The sequence below is a fragment of the Solea senegalensis genome, linkage group LG5 (assembly GCF_019176455.1).
Source record: "Solea senegalensis isolate Sse05_10M linkage group LG5, IFAPA_SoseM_1, whole genome shotgun sequence".
Lineage (NCBI taxonomy): Eukaryota > Metazoa > Chordata > Actinopteri > Pleuronectiformes > Soleidae > Solea > Solea senegalensis.
The window spans coordinates 2,556,285-2,574,269 of record NC_058025.1 but is presented as its reverse complement, the minus strand read 5'-3'; the positions used below and the strand labels follow the sequence as shown (position 1 = coordinate 2,574,269).

Sequence of the window (17,985 nt, the reverse complement as noted above, 5' to 3'; positions counted from 1 at the left end):
AATATTATGTAATGGTTCTAATTAATATTTAAAAATGTTTCCGTTATATTTCATATAAGTCCTTATTTGTTCACCGTTTGTGCTCATTCTTGCACATTTTTTAAAAAAATGTTCCCTTATATAATCAGCCTTAATTTAAACTTTAAAACACCTGCTATAGGAGTTCAGATTCTTATGATTAAAACATTTTTTTTTATTATTTTCAAAATAAAAAGTGCCTTCCTTGGTCGAAAAATGCAAACGGTAAACCAGTAAAACAACAAAAACAGAAAGTGAATTTAAAAATGCAGTCATTTTGAAACTGAAACATATTTTGCTCCCCCCGTGTTCAGAACGATACTAAATCTCACATGCATAAACAGTTTAGAGGTAAACAGGACAAACATGTTCCCGTTACCGAGGATTTCCCAGCATCATCATCATCAGTGTTTCCCATCTGGCACGCGATCGGCCCTAGGGCGCGGTTGCTTGGAGAGCGGCGGAAGGACGGCATACGTGAGAAGTTTAGCAAAACAGGGATTGTTCTGTCAAGCATGAGAGTGAAATCAAAAGCGGTTCCAAATGTTGGACGATTAACAGTAAAGAGTAAAGCTGGGCGATGTGGCTTATAAATAATTACTTGGATATTTTTAAGCGAAATCCTGATATATGAGCTATATCAGGATGTAAATATGAATCTTTTGAGATGTTGAGAGTGATACTATACTATAAATACGCTCTAAAATAAAAAAAAATCCACTGTTTATGTTCTGTATTACATAATCATAAAATACACTTAGAACCTTTTGTTTCAGATTATATCTGGTTTATTTCTTTGACTTTTTAATGTTAAATAAAGGATTTATGTGTGTTTGAAACAAGGAAATTCTGCTTTCACACAAATAATTAGGCTTCAGTTAAAGACGTGTTAAGTTACTTTTTTTTTTAAATATAATTTGTTTGGATTAAATAAATTGCCAACTGTTATATCTTTTGGATTTAGTGTGTATTTTTTAATAATTTAAACAAGCTTTCTGTTTTTTCAGCTTCTTTTAAAACAATATTCTCTGGTTTCTTCATCATTAAAACTGAAAACTCGTTTTTTCAGGTTTCATTTTTCGAGGTTTGGGGAAACGCCGATCAATAGTTTCTGACATTTTGTGGACCAAACAAAAATCAACAGGTCAATCAGTTATGAAAAGAATCGTTAGGCGCAGCTCTATTTACGATCTGACGATATTCAAAACCTTAAACCATGTCATGTCTCATGTCACGATAAAGATATATATCGATATATTGTTGGTAGATTGGGACAGGCCAAATATATAACCAGGTTTAAACGGGACCTGTAACCGCGTGTCATCTGTGTCGCATTGAAACATGGAGGTTGAAAATAATAACGGCCCCAGGGTTGAATCTTGTGGGACACCAAATCTAGTTCAAACCCAGTCTCTGGGAATAACTGTGTTGGACACTCTCTTTTTTGATCCATTCCAACTTTAAAAACAATGACACAGAGTAAAACAGTAAAAAAAAAAAATAGTAAAAGCCAACATCTCAAACTGAGTTAAACTCCAAAGAGAAAAAAAAAAGGTGTTTTAAGAGAGGACGTAAAATACAGGAAGTGAGTCGACCTGCATGTGAACTCATTCCACAGTTTGGCAGCAGTGACTGAAAATACGCGGTCACCACTCAGCTTCCTCTTTGTAAGGAGACAAGTAGGAGTGAGTGCTCTCTATGTAACTTCTTCTTTTTAAACCAGATGCACCTGTATCGACACACGTCACGCTCAGAAGGCTTCCAGGAAGTGGGGTTTGGAAATGGACGTGGCTTTGGTCCAGTACATCAACAGGCTGTGTCGTCACCTGGCCATCACGCCGGCCAGACTCCACCCCCACGAAGTTTACCTGGACCCCAGTGACGCTGCCGATCCTCGCGTGGCCTGTCTGCTCAGTAAGAACCCCCGTTCACACCCAGTCCAGTCCAACTTTATTTATCAAGCCCTTTATAAAGCAAACAACAACCGCTGAACATCAGAGATAAATAAAACAAATATTGACCTAAAATGACAATTTCCATTGTAAGGTCAACTGGTTGAGTCATTCAGGCCACAACGAGAGTTTTGCAACTTCATTAACCATCATCCGGCTTCATGGGCATGTACAGCTGTGTGTCATCAGCGTTACAGTGAAAATGTGGGTTGAGATTTTTCTGATGAAATTGTCTAAAAGAAGCATCAGGTCAAGTAAGTGAAAAGAGTCAAAACCCTAGTTTGTCTGATTCCCAGCTTCTTACATGTCAGTATTTCCTGGTTTCTTTGCTCCATGTCAGAAAGACGTACTTACAGATGTATACATTTTAGTTGGTGGGCAAAACTAAATCTTGAATTTTAATTTAGATTTTCGGACATTTTATGGACCAAACAACTCATGGATTAATCGTAAACGTAATCAAAAGATACATTTTGTATAAAAATTGCTCGTTGCAGCACTAGTCAGTTGTTAATAGGTTCAAAATACTGTTTAAAACAAGGTCCTATTATTTTATGATGGAATTATCAACTGTTTTATTTACATAATTATATATGTACATAATACTACATTATATACACAATGTAGTATTTTTAGTTAAGTAAAGTTCTATGCACTGTTTTTTTTTAATGATGTGTCATGTTGTAATAATCCATCGTGTGTGTATATATTTATTTACATACATATATATGTACAGTATATTATGGTAATATATGTATTATTTTTTCAGATGTGCCGGCCGAGAGTCTCCGTCTGCGCTTTGCTCTCCTGCAGTCGCTCAACAACACTCTGGAGAGTTTCTTCCTGCCGCTCGTCGAGCTCAGACAAACTCACACCTATGAGAACAGCATCGCAGCGCTGCTGTGCGAGGCCAAAGGTCAGTGCGGGACCAGAGGACTGAGCCAAGTCACGTTAATGCATTTAAGGAAAACGTCAAATACTTTATATGTAAACATACTGTACGTAGATGATGCACAATAGTGACTTTTAGTGGTTGAAATGGTTACTGCAACCCCCAAATCAAGACACGGTAGAATGGTGGTTGCAAAGACGGTTACCATGGAAACCTGATTGAGATTATGTGAGTAGGTGCTTGCACACGTACATCTCGGCGCTCACAGATGATGGCAGTTTGCCAGGGTTCCCACGGGTCCTTGAAATCCCTGAAAGTTTGTTGTGCAAGACAGAAGTTCAGTGGCTATTCAGGAAAATGTCTCCCTCGTTTGTTTACAACGCCACCTACTGTTTCACGCCCTGCATTGCTTGATGTACGTAGACGAGACATACGCAGGACAAGCGTGGAGACATAATTACTAGGACACTGTCTCACTGTCTCTCTCTCTCCGCCGTTGACGTGAGATTCCGTGCAGAACACTGAGCGAGTAAAGCTAAACAAAGAGGGAGCAAATTAAATGAAAATTCCAAGATCTTTGTCTCACCAAAGACAAATGACAAAGTCTGACTTTGAATTTGATGTCAACCAAGGTGTGGGAACCCCTGGTGCTGGCAAGAAAAAAACAGTAGCAGTAAACGTGGCAAATGTCTTTCATATAACCCTTTAAATTAAGATATCTGAACTCAATTGAAAGCACCTGACTCTGATCTTCTTCTCTTTTTTTTTTTTGTTTAATCCTTACAGGTCTAATCTTCTACGACACTAAGGTGACCGTGATGAACAGAGTCCTGAACGCCACAGTGCAGCGCACAGCCGACCACGCCGCTCCAGAGATTACACTGGACCCTCTGGAGATTGTAGGAGGTTGGGATTCTCGTTTTGCTCACTTTCGTTTTCCGATTTGTGTCACGTGTACTCGTACTCATACTTCTCTGGCGTTTGTGCCCTCAGGTGAGATCAGATCATCTGAGAACACGTACTTCTGCCAGGCGGCGCGACAGCTGTCCTGCGTGCCGTCGTCGCAGCTCTGTGTGAAGCTGGCGAGCGGAGGAGACCCCACCTACGCCTTCAACATCCGCTTCACTGGAGAGGAAGTTCACGGCACAAGTTAGTTTCTCTTTGACATCTCTTTTGTCTGCACCGCCGAGATCCTGATTCATGCACATTGTGTCCTCAGCCTTGACATGAGAGCAAAGTATCATCTCTGTCGCTTGACCAAACTGACGTGCAGCGGAGTATAAATCATGCCATAACTCTAGATTAGATTTATTTTTTCCATTTTCCCCAATCTCACTGTACATTTGATGGATCTGCATCTTCAGGTGGTTCCTTCAGACACTTCCTATGGCAGGTGTGTAAGGAGTTACAGAGCTCTGTTCTCTCACTGCTGCTCCCCTGCCCCAGTGCTGCAGCCAACCGTAACAAGGTAACACACACACACACACACACATCTTTGGTTCTTGAAAATGTATTATGCCCTGTTGTGGTGGGTCCAAATATTGGTTTTGGTGATATATCGTTCCTCGAGCAAAACGATAATCGATAAACCAGGGCAAAAGAGACGCTCTAAAGTAAACAGTCCATGTTGCGTGGCTACTTCATGTCTCCTTGTGGTGGCGCTGAGGGAGTTTACGGCGGGATAATGGTGGAGAAACTACGTTAAGAGATGCTCCGTCCACGTATAATACATAGACTTAATGACCTTTGTTCTACAGATATCGTGATGTATCGCTATATGATTGTTCTGCAATATATTGATTATCACAGAATTGTTGTATTGACGTTATTGGTATCACCGACCATGTGTCGTGTGTCAGCCTTCAACTCCACTTTCTTCTGGGGTTCCTCAAGGCTCGATTTTGGGCCCCATCCTCTTTGTTACCTCTTTTGCAAAAGATCACAAAGAACATATAATCTTTAATAAATGGAATAAATGACATGACATGAAATGAAATGAGAGACAAAGATTTTTATTGTTTTTGTACCCCAACTGGGTCGGGTTAATAAAGTTTTCATTCATTTACCACCAAACATCTCTTGGTGGTAAATGATTTGTTTATCAATGCAAGATAAAAATGTAGTTTGGGATTTAAAAATCGTATAATCTGATAATAAAAATATATAAACACAATAAATAGTGCGGCATTTATTAACCATATTATTCGCTCTATAGGGGAATGTGGATTCTGTAGCCCAGGAGACACAGGTACCTGCAGAATAAGGACCGAGAGTAAGAACTGTCACATAATACACTGAGATTGACTTTACAAACCGAGGATGAGGAAGTGGGTGAGACAAGCTCTGTAGCAGCAGAAGTTCAGGTTTTTTTTCCAGTCTGTGGAAACCTGAAAAAAAGAAAAAAGAGGAAGCCTTTTCAGTTTTACTTTAAATAGAGAGTTGGGCAGAGTGACGTGATTATGGAGAAACTCCTCTGTTATTGACTTCTGATTTCCGATGACTCATGGTTTGGTGCCTCTCTCCTCAGGGGAAGTACATCCTGACCCCGTGTCCTATCAGCTATGCAGAGGAGCAGTTGTTGCACTTCTTCGGGCAGCTCCTGGGCATCGCCATCCGTGCCGACGTGCCTCTCCCGCTGGACCTTTTAGGATCGTTCTGGAAAGGTCTGGCCGGCGAGGCCCTGGACCCGGAGCAGGACCTGCAGGAGGCTGACGTCCTCACGCACAACTACATCAAAAAGTTTGATAATGTAAGGCAGTGTCACTGATCATAGGAATATAGATTTATAGTTTGTTGAAGGACTAAGAAAAGAAATAGCACTTTTAAATCAGATTCTCAAAGACTGGCTCACTGGAGATTTGGGGTTTGCCAAATACTTGCAGTTCATCTTGAAAGTCCTAAGTTGTTGCAGAAAGGACAGTAAAAATATAGACAGGAGCTTTGTCATGATTTATAAATATGAATTTGAGGTGTAAGGCTCGTCAGCGCGCCACTGTGCCGACTCTTTCACTCTTTCTGCTCCTTTTAACAGGACGACGCTACAAAGTTCATTGTACTCTATGTTTTTCTGTCCATGCATGAAGCAGAACAGTAATAACGTGTCTTTGTCAAAGTTCAAAACCTGTTAACAAAAAGAAAAAGAAAAACTTCTGCACAATTAACGATACTTGATATAAAATGAATCATAACTTTGACTCATAAGACGACAAAAAACGACCTATAAACACACCCCCAGGGTGTCCATATAAGGAGTTCCCTATTATTCCTATTATAAAATGAGTCACTATATATGGTCATTTTAAATATGGATCATTAAATACAAATATGAAGAACAAGGTGATAGGAGATTCCCTCTCCTATCACCTTTTTCCCCTCATGTCATCACGAATACATTGATTATGTTATATAATTTATCTATATATGTATGTATATGTATATATATATATATATATATGTATGTGTATGTATATATATATATATATATATGTATTTATATATATATATATGTGTGTGTGTATATATATATATATATATATATATATATATTTGACCCTGCAGGTGGCTGATGAGGCGGAGCTGGAGGCTCTGTGTGCCGAGATCTGCTCCCAGCATCACTCAGGAGAGAGTCCAGACTCTCCCAGCCGCCCCAGCTGCACCTTCACCTACACCACCATGACCGGCGAGGAGGTGGAGCTCTGTCAGGGAGGACGCGGCCTCACCGTCGGGTACGAGAACCCTCACTTGACTACGTTATTTTTGTTCTCTCCAGTAATGAGCTCAGGTTTCCTCATCACATTGTTGTGTTTTCCCAGCTGGGAGAACAAGGACGTGTACGCGCGGGCGGTGCGGAGCCTTCGTCTCAGGGAGCTGCAGAACGTGGAGTGTATGGCGGCGGTGCGAGCGGGGCTGGCCTCCATCATTCCCCTGCAGCTGCTCACCATGCTCAGCCCCCTGGAGATGGAGCTTCGCACGTGCGGCTTGCCTTACATCAACCTGGAGTTCCTCAAGGTAAAGCTTCTTCAATCTCTTTCATATGACGTTAAAAACATACGGTGTTCGATGTAGACGAGGGTTTCGTGCGTTCTGTGTTTATTGTGGTAGCCACACACTGTTAGAGTTGGACAAAAGTTCTCAATACATCATTTATTTACTCTGACGATGAACCAGAAGAGCTTAGAGCTCTAGAAGGATCCTGCGACATTTGCATGCTTCTGTGAAAGGTTTCAGTCGTCGTGTGTAACCCTGCCCCCTCCGTGTGCAGGCTCACACCATGTATCAGGTGGGTCTGATGGAGACGGACCAGCACATTGAGTTCTTCTGGACCGCACTGGAGATGTTCACTCAGGAGGAACTCTGCAAGTTCATCAAGTTCGCGTGCAACCAGGAGCGGATCCCGTTCACCTGCCCGTGCAAGGACGGCGGGCCCGACACTGCCCACGTTCCCCCATACCCCATGAAGATAGCGCCCCCTGATGGAGCTGCAGGTAATGGCTAAAAAGCCTCTCACGTAAATGAAGCATCTATGAGATGTTTTTAAATAAAAATGAATTTTTTGGCATAAGAAGGGCAAGAGAAGTTGGACGACCCAAAACAAAAAAATCTTCATCTCTCATTTCATTTACATTTCACGAAACTTGACTCCATCCAAGATTTAATGTCATTTATTCCATTTATTCAAGATGTTCTTTGTGATCTTTTGCAAAAGACATAACAAAGAGGATGGGGCCCAAAATCGAGCCTTGAGGAACCCCACAGGAAAGTGGCACTTAAGGCTAAAATAATTACTCGATGAATCTAAATGACTAATTACTAAATTAATAATCAAATATTTAGATAATCATTTAATCGGTTTCAGGATTTAAAACAGTTTCTCTGATTTTTCATATTCTTAAATGTGAATATTTTCTGTTTTCTTTGCTCCATAGAACAAAGAAAACATTCAAACTGAGTCATTTTGGTTTGTGGACAAAACAAGACGTTTGAGAAATTCATTATTACCAAGTTTGAGAATTAGGATTATGAAAATAACTGAGGGTGAGGGCTGAGGGTGAACAATTGTAACACACCTTCCTGTTGTTCCTGTTGTTTCTGGTCTGCCAGACTTGCGCTATATTCGCAAGTCCTGAACCTGAGCCTTTATGTTCAGGTTGTCCAAAAAACAACCATCTTTGTCTTTTATTTCATTTAGATTTCAGGAAACTTAACTTATTAAAGACTGTTATGTGGGATATTTTGCAAAAAAGATAACAAAGAGAATGGGGCCCGAACTTGAGCCTTGAGAAGTCCCACAGGAAATTGGGGCTGATGAACAGTTGTAACACACCTTCCTTCCTGTTCCCGTTGTTTCAGGTCAGCCGGACTCGCGCTACATTCGCGTGGAAACCTGTATGTTCATGGTGAAACTGCCGCAGTACACCTCACTGGACGTGATGTTGGAGAAGCTGCGATACGCCATCCACTACCGCGAGGATCCTCTCAGCGGCTAATACCACTGTTTTTCGACAACTGCAATGTCCCCCTCCTGGAAACTTCCCACAGTTTTTTTTTTACGCTCTGCTGCTTCAACAACAACAAAACCGCACATTTAAGTTCATTTTCAGCGGCTGTCAACGGTTTGTACGGAAGTGTACGACATTCACCCTAATAATCTTGTTGTTTTTCTAAATTGACGAAATATTTTTTTTACGAAAATAAATAGTAAATTTGGCCCAATTTTTCTGAATTAATCACGTAATTATTTCTAAGTAGATGTCCCATCTGTTTTTCCTCAAATTACATCAATTTGGCACCATATTTTTGAATTTTGGTAATTTTTCCCTGAAATAAATAATTTTCTTAAAGTTTTTTTCAGAATTAAGCTCACTTGTAACAACCGCTTTTTACGATAACCCAGTTTTTCTTAGTTTTAGGTTCTTATGAAGACTTTGCACAATAAATAACTCGCAAGCTTTACTCAAAGCTGAAGAAAAAAAAGTAATCATTCTGAAAAATTTGGCATTTTTATTTATTTTATATTCAAGGGTGAATGCAGTAAACATCCGTAGCTTTGCATGCTTGTTTTTAATCGCAGTATGTGCCGTTTGCACGTACTTTATTTCACGTATATAATAGACACGTTTATTTTTCGTTCATTTTACTTTTGGTTTCGGGAGAAATTCGGGGGAAAGAGAAATCTGAATTAGCACTGACACTGACGGCGCGTGTGAGTTCTGGATGCACTGAGTCTGCGGACGATGTTTAAGGTAAAATAACTGTGACGCAATTTTCTTTCGTTTCTTTTTTCTTTTGTTTTCGCCCGTACTCGCAAACTTTTACGTGAGAGAGTTTAACACAATTTCAGTTGGAAGTTTCTGTGAATTTAGCGTCTTTAACCGACGACTGCGGATCAGCACTTTACACGTTTTGAGTCACGATCGCTAAACTCTCTCCAAGCGTAAACCTCGTCTTTCCTTATTAACGCCTAACCCACCGGCCTCCCTCTGTCGCCCCCTTGTGTCCAGGGGGTGATATTGTGAAAAACATGCCTTTGCTGTATCGTCGGCTGCTGCTGGTTTGTGTGTGGAAATCTTTTTTTGGAATTAAATGGACATTTTGAGACAAAGGTACGACGACTACCGGACAAGTAAAAAAAAAACGTGTGAAGCTGCGGCCGCTGCCGCCTATTTTTGAGCGACGAGCAGAAAAATTTGCTCTACAGGATATAATCTCGTTTACTGCCTGTTTTCTAAAATACAACAACAAAATACGAGCGCTAAACGACAAACTCTATAAACGAAAAACATTTTATTCAAGTCCCGGAAGAGAGAGAGAGTTATTTATCGCATTTAAAAGAGGAAGTGGTCAATACGTTTTTTTGATATGGAAGTTGCTGCGGACACGGGAGGAGACGAGCTGAGTTTTTATTATTCAGGGTTTTGTTGAAATCTTTTTGTGTGAATCTGCTACTGAATGTGACCACACACACACACACGCACACACTGCGGAAGGGGAGGTGTGTTTTCTTTAAGTTCTGCTTTTTTTCTTTAATGAAGAACAAACAGGTTTCTGCTGTTTCTGTTTATTTTTTTATTTTATTCAACTCATTATCAAATGTGGGGGGAAAAATGTAAATAGTTAAAAAACAAAAAAAAAAATGTTTGTTTATGTTTAATTCACCTCCTCATCACCTTGTTTGTTTTTGGTTTGCACTACTTCCCGCAAAGAAAACGAAAAAAGAAAAACTCGCTGACGCCCGTCGGATTTCCAGTTTGTTGTGTTTTTTTATGATGATTTTTTGTTTTTGGAAAAATCTTCAATCACCTTTTGTCTCGTTGTCGGACAGTGAAACAAGTTTTTTTTCTTGTGTGAGGAAAACTTTTAACTTGGACTGAAAAGAAACAACGGACGTTTGACGACGCGTGTTTTTGTCGCTTGCGAGTTTTCACTTCTGTCGAAGAGTGGAGAGAGAAAACAAAAAAAACGCTGCTAACAGGGACGCTCCTCCTCCTCCTCCCACTGCGGGGTTGTAGATAAGGTTAGAATTTAAAAAAAAAGAAGAAAAGAAGAAAGGACACGTCCGTTACAAAGAGGCGTTGCGATAACGTGTGCTGTACATTTACTTGATATTTATTACAATTATTTATGGTTGCATTAACTTAACTTTTACTGTCTTACCTCTCCGCACATCAGAAAACGTAACATATCTAAAAAGTGGATTATACAGATGTAAAGAATCAAGATGGCATTTGAGATTTCTGTGTCACAATAAAGAAAAATGTCTTCATGTACAAAACTCCTGTGTGACTGTCCTCCACCGGCCACTTTATTAGGTACACGGGATGCAACGGTTGACATGGCCTGATTTCGTACAGCCGTAGATAGAAAGATAGGCTAGCTACTTAGCCAGATAACTAGCGATAGATGTATAGATAGGTAGGCTGGCTACGTAACTCGATAACTAGCAATAGATGTATAAATTAGCTAGATAACAAGCGATAGATGTATAGATAGGCTAGCTACTTGGCTAGATAACTAGCGGTAGATAGGCTGGCTACGTAATTCGATAACGAGCAATGGATGTATAAATTAGCTGGATAACAAGCGATAGATTTAGAGATAGGCTAGATACGTGGCTCGATAACTAGTGTTGGTGTATAGAGAGATTAGCTACTTAGCTAGTTAACGAGCGATAGATGGATAGATAGGCTAGCTACTTAGCTAGATAGATAAAGGCTGATTGTGTTAAAATAATATGGGTTTTAATGAATTTACACAACTTCTCTTGGAAATGAATGATCTACTTTTTCAAAATGACCAGGGGGGTCGATCCAGTGCAATATCACAATATTGTCCATTGCAATACTAAAAACAAAACTTTTTGTGGAATCTGTTGACGTTTTAGTCCTCTAGATGGGACCATGTGCTCACTCTCACTAGAGATGTTGTGATTTATATATCGTGATAATACAGTGTCGTGATGTCTCTGGCGATCGCCACCCCTAATATGGACGATTGTTTTCCGTCAATAAAAATTGGGTCCCCCTATAAAAAGTTTAGGAAAGTCTGGTATAAGTCTTATTCAAAGGCGACAAATTATAAATCAAATTGTTTTTATTTTAAAATGTTTTATACATGTGTACAAACATACTCTCTCATGTCTTCAAACCTTTTACTGTGAGTGTGAGTGACTGGGAAAAACATGTTTGTTTCTTTGTGCCTGGTACATTCTTATACCATGTGACACGTCCAACAAAACACTGTGTATCGCCCGCGAAACATGCTTTGTCTCTTCTTTTAAAAAGTCATGCTTGTTATGTGGGGGCCCTAACTCAGTAACTCAACCGCTCTTGTTACATCACCACAGCCTGTAAAATCAGACACCTTTCCTTTTGCGAGCAGGGGTGCACCGGGTCAGACCAGTTCCAGCTGGATCTCCAGACATGCTGCTGTCGCAGTCACACTATCCTCATAGTAGAAGCAGTGACACACTGGCAAGAACTGGACTGGTGTGAGTCACACTCAGTCAATCACATTTATACGTGTGTGTGTGTGTGTGTGTGTGTGTGTGTAAAATATGTACAACAGCCATCTTTAGCGCTAACTGCAATCCCAACTGAAAACACTGCATGAGCCAATGGGTTGTCAAATTACAACAAAGTACAGATAGATAGATAACTAGCGATAGATAGATAGATAGGCTAGCTATTTAGATAGATAACTAGTGATAGATAGATAGGCTAGCTATTTAGATAGATAACTAGCAATACATAGATAGATAGATAGACAGACTATTTAGATAGATAACTAGAGATAGATAGATAGGCTAGCTACTTAGATAGACAATTAATATACATAGATAGATAGGCTAGCTATTTAGATAGATAACTAGCTATAGATTAGCTATTTAGATAGATAGGTAGGCTAGCTATTTCTAGATAGATAACTAGGGGCGATACACAGATAGTAATAGCTATTTAGATAGATAGGTAGGCTAGCTATTTAGATAGACAACTAGCATACAGACTAGCTATTTAGATAGATAACTAGCGATACATAAATAGGCTAGCTATTTAGATAGATAACTAGAGATACATAGATAGGCTAGCTACTTAGCTAGATAACTAGCGATACGTAGACAGATAGGCTTGCTATTTAGATAGATAACTAGCAATACATAGATAGGCTAGCTATTTAGATAGATAACTAGAGATAGATAACTAGCGATTAAAGTAATTAATTTTAAAAAATTAAACTATCATGGAAATACATTAAGTGCAAACAATCTTATAAAAGTAAATTTTGTAAAATGTGTTTAAATTGTTGTTACTGTTATTATTATTAATAGCAGTGGTTGATTTCAGCCTGGATCATATTTTAAGGAGTATTTTATTTTTTACTGTCAAATCAAGTGTTCGGTAGTGTTTTCCAGGAGGAATTCTTGGAATGTGTCCAGTGTGTTTCCACCGAGAGACACACACACACACACACAAGCACATGCAGCTGTCCCTGCTCCGTCTGTGTGACATAACGACCTCCGCCCCTTTTGTTAACGACCCACAGACCAATGCTCAGCTTGGAAAAGAGCCACATCCCACATCCCTCCGGCCAATGAAATGCTCCGCTCGTGACAGAAATACAACGACTCGTAAACGGCGAATCTTTCCTGGCAATGAGGCTGAATTCATTCATTCATTCATTCATTCATTCATTCATTCATTCACTGCCGTGTGGAATCTTTCATTCTTGGGGTATATGGAGGGGGCAGCGTGAAAATTGTGTCGCTTCACTGCTTCATTAAAGATTCATTCAAAAGAATAATAACGGCAGCAGTTTGTGTTTGTCAACAAAACAACTGGAATCAGGGCTCGACCAAAAATAACAATAAGAATTCTACACGGAATCATCACTCCAGATATACGACACAAAACAGACTCAAACTCAATTACAGGACAAGGAGCAAAAGTGGGTTTTCAAAGATATAATTATCTACAGCTTTATCTTCCACTGTTGTAAAAACACGTAGCCTTGCAACCGTTACGCTGGACGCAAACAGACAAATGCAGCTGGAAAAAACTAAATAATCAAAATAATCTCCTTGGCAGAGGCAAAAATGTAACTTGAAATGAAATTTGAGAGACTTGAAATGAACGGACTGTTTGAACAATCCTTCATCAGAGGTGATAAAAATCTTTACATTGCACATGCAACACATATTGTTTGTACTCCGTGCAAGCTCTCTGAACATATGATATTAAATTTATGTAACTTCTGTAATGTTTTTATCGTTAAGCTATCTTTCATTTGTACATATTTTTCATATTTATAATTTCAAAAACAAAGAAATTAAGACATAACCTCATTCAGTAAATACAGTGCTGTGCTGTTGTCCCCACACGACTCCTTTTTCTTTTTACGCCACGTTTGACTCGCTAACTATTGAAACAACCACTAAAAGACCATGGTAACATAATCGATTAAAAAGTTACCTAGTTTACCCTTAGCGACTAAGAGCTGCCTTATATTTTAGTGGGTTGTAAGTAAGTATCTGTTCATGTAGTCAAAACAAAGTTAACTTTTAAAGTTAAGAATTAATGCTTGTGTTGTTTTTATGAAAGTACATTAATGATTTGGATAGAATAGAGATAAATCTGTATGTCATCAGCATACAACGTGACTGACATTTCCCCTGTGGTAACATGTACAAACTAAAATTATAATGGTCCAAGGATAGAGCCCTGGTGAACCCCCACAGGACATTTTGAGGATGCTGTAAAAGGCTGTCAAGGAAGAGTAGCAGTCTTTTTAATTTTTATTAAAATTAAAAAGTACAAAAGCTGAAATGCAACAATTACAATACAGACACTTTTACAAAGCAATCATGCTCAAATCAATGTGAATATATAATACTATTATGGATATTTCAAAGTGTAATGTGTTCTTGTCACAAATTACCTCTTTCAAATCTCACAACTGCAACATTTTCAAACAACAATAACAACATTAAAAGTAATCACAAACAAATCCCTTCAGCTGCTGCGCCTCACATTTGTCAGCTTACGTTCTCAGGAGATTTTTACAGTCTGGAATGATTTAGGGACTGAGACCAGGTGATTGGAGGAATATTTTGAAGGTCAGAGAAGTACAAGATGACCACGCTAGATCATACCGAGCTGCTTCTTCAGGGTGGACAGTTGCTCGATGCTGATGTTGTTGCCTCCGCACACCACGATGACCACGGGGCCGAGTTTCTGCGCCAGCTTCCCCTCACCCTGGAGCCTTTTGATGACGCCGCTGTAAACGGACGCCAGAGCGGCGCCACACGCTGGCTCCACCAAGATCTTCTCGTCATCTGCGCAAAGAGGAAAAAACACCAGCGGAGATCAGTCTCGAGGCTTGAGCTTGTCGTGTTTTAGTAGTAAATTCCATGTAACTTAGTTTAGTTTAAGATTATAGCGGTGGCATTGGTCGTATGGCTGTATTTAGATTGCGTGCGTGTGTCCAGGTGAACTTTGAACTCACCTACGAAGTGTTCCAGAGCCTTTACGGCCTCTTGGTCTGAGACAACTGCGGGGAAAACTGTGTGCTCCTTCACCAGTTTCATTGACTGTTCAGAGACACGTGCCACGCCCAGCGTGGTCGCGATGCTGGAGAAGAAGAAGAAGAAAACGTCAGCTGTCATGTCATGGCATGGATGTGATATTATTGGCATTTTGTGCAAAATCACGGTGGTGGACGCTAACCTGGTGATGGCGGGTAATGTGACCAGCTCTCCGGCCTCTATGGCTGCATTGAGGCTATGTGCTCCGATGGTTTCCATGGCTACAACAGGTACATCAGCCCAGCCGACGAGGCGCAGTCCCTCCACCACGCCGTTCAGCAGACCCCCGCCTCCCACCGACAGCGCGATGGCGCCTGGCTTCACCGGCATGTCTTCCTTCAGCTCTTTCACCAGAGACGAGTGACCTTCCCTGCAGACACAACCCCGACGTGTCAGACTCCCACAGTCAGCATCCACTTAAAGTCCCACTCTATTTCCTGTTTTACTTTGGTGTTCTAACTTCACTGACTATTTACTTCCTGTTCTTGTGGTTTTTTATTTCTATGTCCCCACACAGTTTTTTTATTTTCCTGAAAGAAAGACTGAAACTCTTACCAGATAAGGGGGTCGTCATACGGGGAGATGAAGACCCAGCCTGGGTTGTTCTCCACAAGCTGTTGTCCGTACGCGATGCTTTCATCTACAGCCTGAGACAAAGATGAGACACAATGTTAGTCCATAAAAATGGTGTCATTTGTATAATTTGTTCATGTTTTGAAGACAAAAAGTGGATCTGTGCTCACAATTCTGAAAACTTGCTAACGTTTGTCGGTGAACAGACGGTTGAACAAAGCCATTTGTTTGATTTAAGTTAACTGAAGTGCATGCGTTGCCCCTCCCTCCCTGGCAGCTGGGAGTTTTGGAAGCCTGCCTACAACTACTCTCCATGAGAGAACGGTGTTTTCAACTCTCAATGTACTTTTAACTGTCCAACTTTGCTGTTTTCATCACACTTTGAAAGTCCGTCTGTCTCTGTGTCACTCTGAACGGGAGTGTGTGTGTGTGTGTGTGTGTGCGTCTGCATGGCTGCAGAATACCACACTTTTATCAGCATGCACATTGGAGGTGCCGTGCGACTGATAAACAGTTCATTATGGAGTACATACTTTGTATTTTGTCGTAGTTTAATAATTGTATTGCATTAAAAAAAAAATAGTAATTGAAATTATCATTATTATTTAATTATTATTTGCACAAACTCTGATAACTCAAATTTTGATGTTGTTAATAATTTTGCTGAGACGGTTAAAAATAGGCGCCTGTATCTTTAAGAAAGTAGCTGTACGGTGTTGAGGAAGTCAATTTATACTTTCTATTTTGTACCTTGACGAATAAACCTGTGAAACCAACCATCGTGGAAGACACACTTTTTTCTTTGAAAGGAATAATTTTGACAAAATAGTTTTCAAAGTAAAATATTTGTTGAATATTTGTTTCTTTTCTTTTCACATCATTTAGCAAACTTCCAGACTGCTCTCTATGGAATGGAAATGGAAAATAAGAAAATAATAACAATAAATAATCCAGAACAGAACGAGTCTGACCTTGCCGTGGATGATCACATCGGCTCCCTCGTCCTTCATCTTCTCCACCGTGAGATTTGGCGTCGGAATTGGAACGATGATTGTGGCGGGAACTCCGAGCTGACAGGCAGAATAAGCTGCTGCCATCCCAGCGTTTCCTCCTGATGGAAACATGGGTGTCAGAGAGTTTACACACAACTGGAATCTGTGTATCGTTTGTTCGATTGAAAATGAAAAGTGTTGAAAAAATCAACGACAACACATGGATTGACTGACTACGCCGACTAAAGCGTGGTGTGTTCTTGACTTGTTCTTGACGCTCACCTGAGCAGCAGACGAATCGCTCACATCCTCGCTCCGCCCACTGCAACAAACAACAACATAAAAGGTCATAAAACAAACCCAGAAAGCCAGTGTTCAGCCTGGACACGAAGAAACCGAAATAGAGACCATCTAAAATCTGTTATTATATTATTGGACTGTTCAGTTATAATCCCAAACACTGAATGTCATGCTGTGTTTAGATTTTAGAATATAATAAACAAAACAGGTCACTATGAATCTCGTCCTGCACTGTAAAAAAAAAATGTTCTCCTGTGTATTTAGAAACATTGGTAACACTTTTTCCAGTTAAAAAATAAACAAAAAAAATAAAGATATATTTGCTGAGTCAGCATTTCCAACTCTGTGGAACGGCCAAATTGCGATCCTTAAATTTGGAAACGTTGAGATTCTTATGGACGATGTCACGACCTAAATACTGAGTGTTCCCGAGGGCATTGTGTTTTGAAAAGCAAAATCCACTACACTTAAAATATACAACAACAACAACAATAATAATAATAATAATAATGATAATAATAAAAAGAATAAAGATGTTTGCTCACGGCTTTGCACAGATATCCGATGCCTCTGATCTTAAAGGATCCCGTCGGCTGAGACGACTCCAGTTTGACATAAATGGAGGTTCCAGCCACTTTGGACAGAGCGAGACTCTTCCTCACTGGTGTGGCCGCGTGAAGACACTGCTGGGGTTTCATCTTTACACTGGTGGAACACACAGATCAGACCAGAGAAGATCAGATCAGATCAGATCAGAGAAGCTCAGAGAAGCTCAGAGAAGATCAGAGAAGATCAGATCAGAGAAGATCAGATCAGAGAAGATCAGATCAGAGAAGATCAGAGAAGATCAGATCAGATCAGATCAGAGAGTATATTTTTTCTCCAACTTACCAGACTTTGTTGGAAGCGTTGCAGTAAATACTGATCCCAAATGTCCTGATCCCTGATTCTCCTTCTTCTTCTTCTGAAGACTCTGTGGAATAGAAGACCTGCTCATATTGTGGGCTTGGTATCAGAGCCCCGCCTCCCAACTAATCAGAGAGCAGCATTATGCCACCGGTGCCTCCCACTCACAGTGATGATGAGTCAGGTCCAGGAGGAGGAAGGACGAGGAACTCCTCTTTCCTCTCACAACAAAACATTTTTAACCTGCTTTTGAAAATGTTTAGAATAATCAACTCA

The 17,985-nt window shown here is 40.1% G+C and overlaps 2 protein-coding genes across 6 annotated transcripts in view; one reads left to right on the top strand and one right to left on the bottom strand.

The window, feature by feature from the left end:
• LOC122770128 (probable E3 ubiquitin-protein ligase HECTD4) overlaps positions 1-8,379 on the top strand; it is a 43,300-nt gene extending 34,921 nt beyond the window's left edge. For all 5 annotated transcript variants that reach the window (XM_044027128.1, XM_044027127.1, XM_044027126.1 and 2 more), the window contains exons 66-75: positions 1,742-1,932; positions 2,740-2,886; positions 3,649-3,768; positions 3,856-4,011; positions 4,227-4,330; positions 5,390-5,611; positions 6,421-6,587; positions 6,675-6,870; positions 7,124-7,346; positions 8,212-8,379. In XM_044027128.1, the coding sequence (XP_043883063.1) occupies positions 1,742-1,932; positions 2,740-2,886; positions 3,649-3,768; positions 3,856-4,011; positions 4,227-4,330; positions 5,390-5,611; positions 6,421-6,587; positions 6,675-6,870; positions 7,124-7,346; positions 8,212-8,348 (1,663 nt within the window). In that variant the 3' untranslated portion in view covers positions 8,349-8,379. The remainder of the gene's footprint in view (positions 1-1,741; positions 1,933-2,739; positions 2,887-3,648; positions 3,769-3,855; positions 4,012-4,226; positions 4,331-5,389; positions 5,612-6,420; positions 6,588-6,674; positions 6,871-7,123; positions 7,347-8,211) is intronic.
• A 5,757-nt stretch (positions 8,380-14,136) lies between these two features.
• Positions 14,137-17,778, bottom strand: LOC122769170 (L-serine dehydratase/L-threonine deaminase-like). The gene is made up of 8 exons (XM_044025496.1): positions 17,695-17,778; positions 17,349-17,508; positions 16,786-16,825; positions 16,483-16,622; positions 15,494-15,585; positions 15,081-15,308; positions 14,860-14,984; positions 14,137-14,689 (listed from the first exon to the last, which is right to left on the bottom strand). The coding sequence occupies exons 2-8, from the start codon at positions 17,499-17,501 to the stop codon at positions 14,496-14,498; spliced, it is 972 nt and encodes a 323-aa protein (XP_043881431.1). The 5' UTR covers positions 17,502-17,508; positions 17,695-17,778; the 3' UTR covers positions 14,137-14,495.
• Positions 17,779-17,985: the final 207 nt, after the last annotated feature.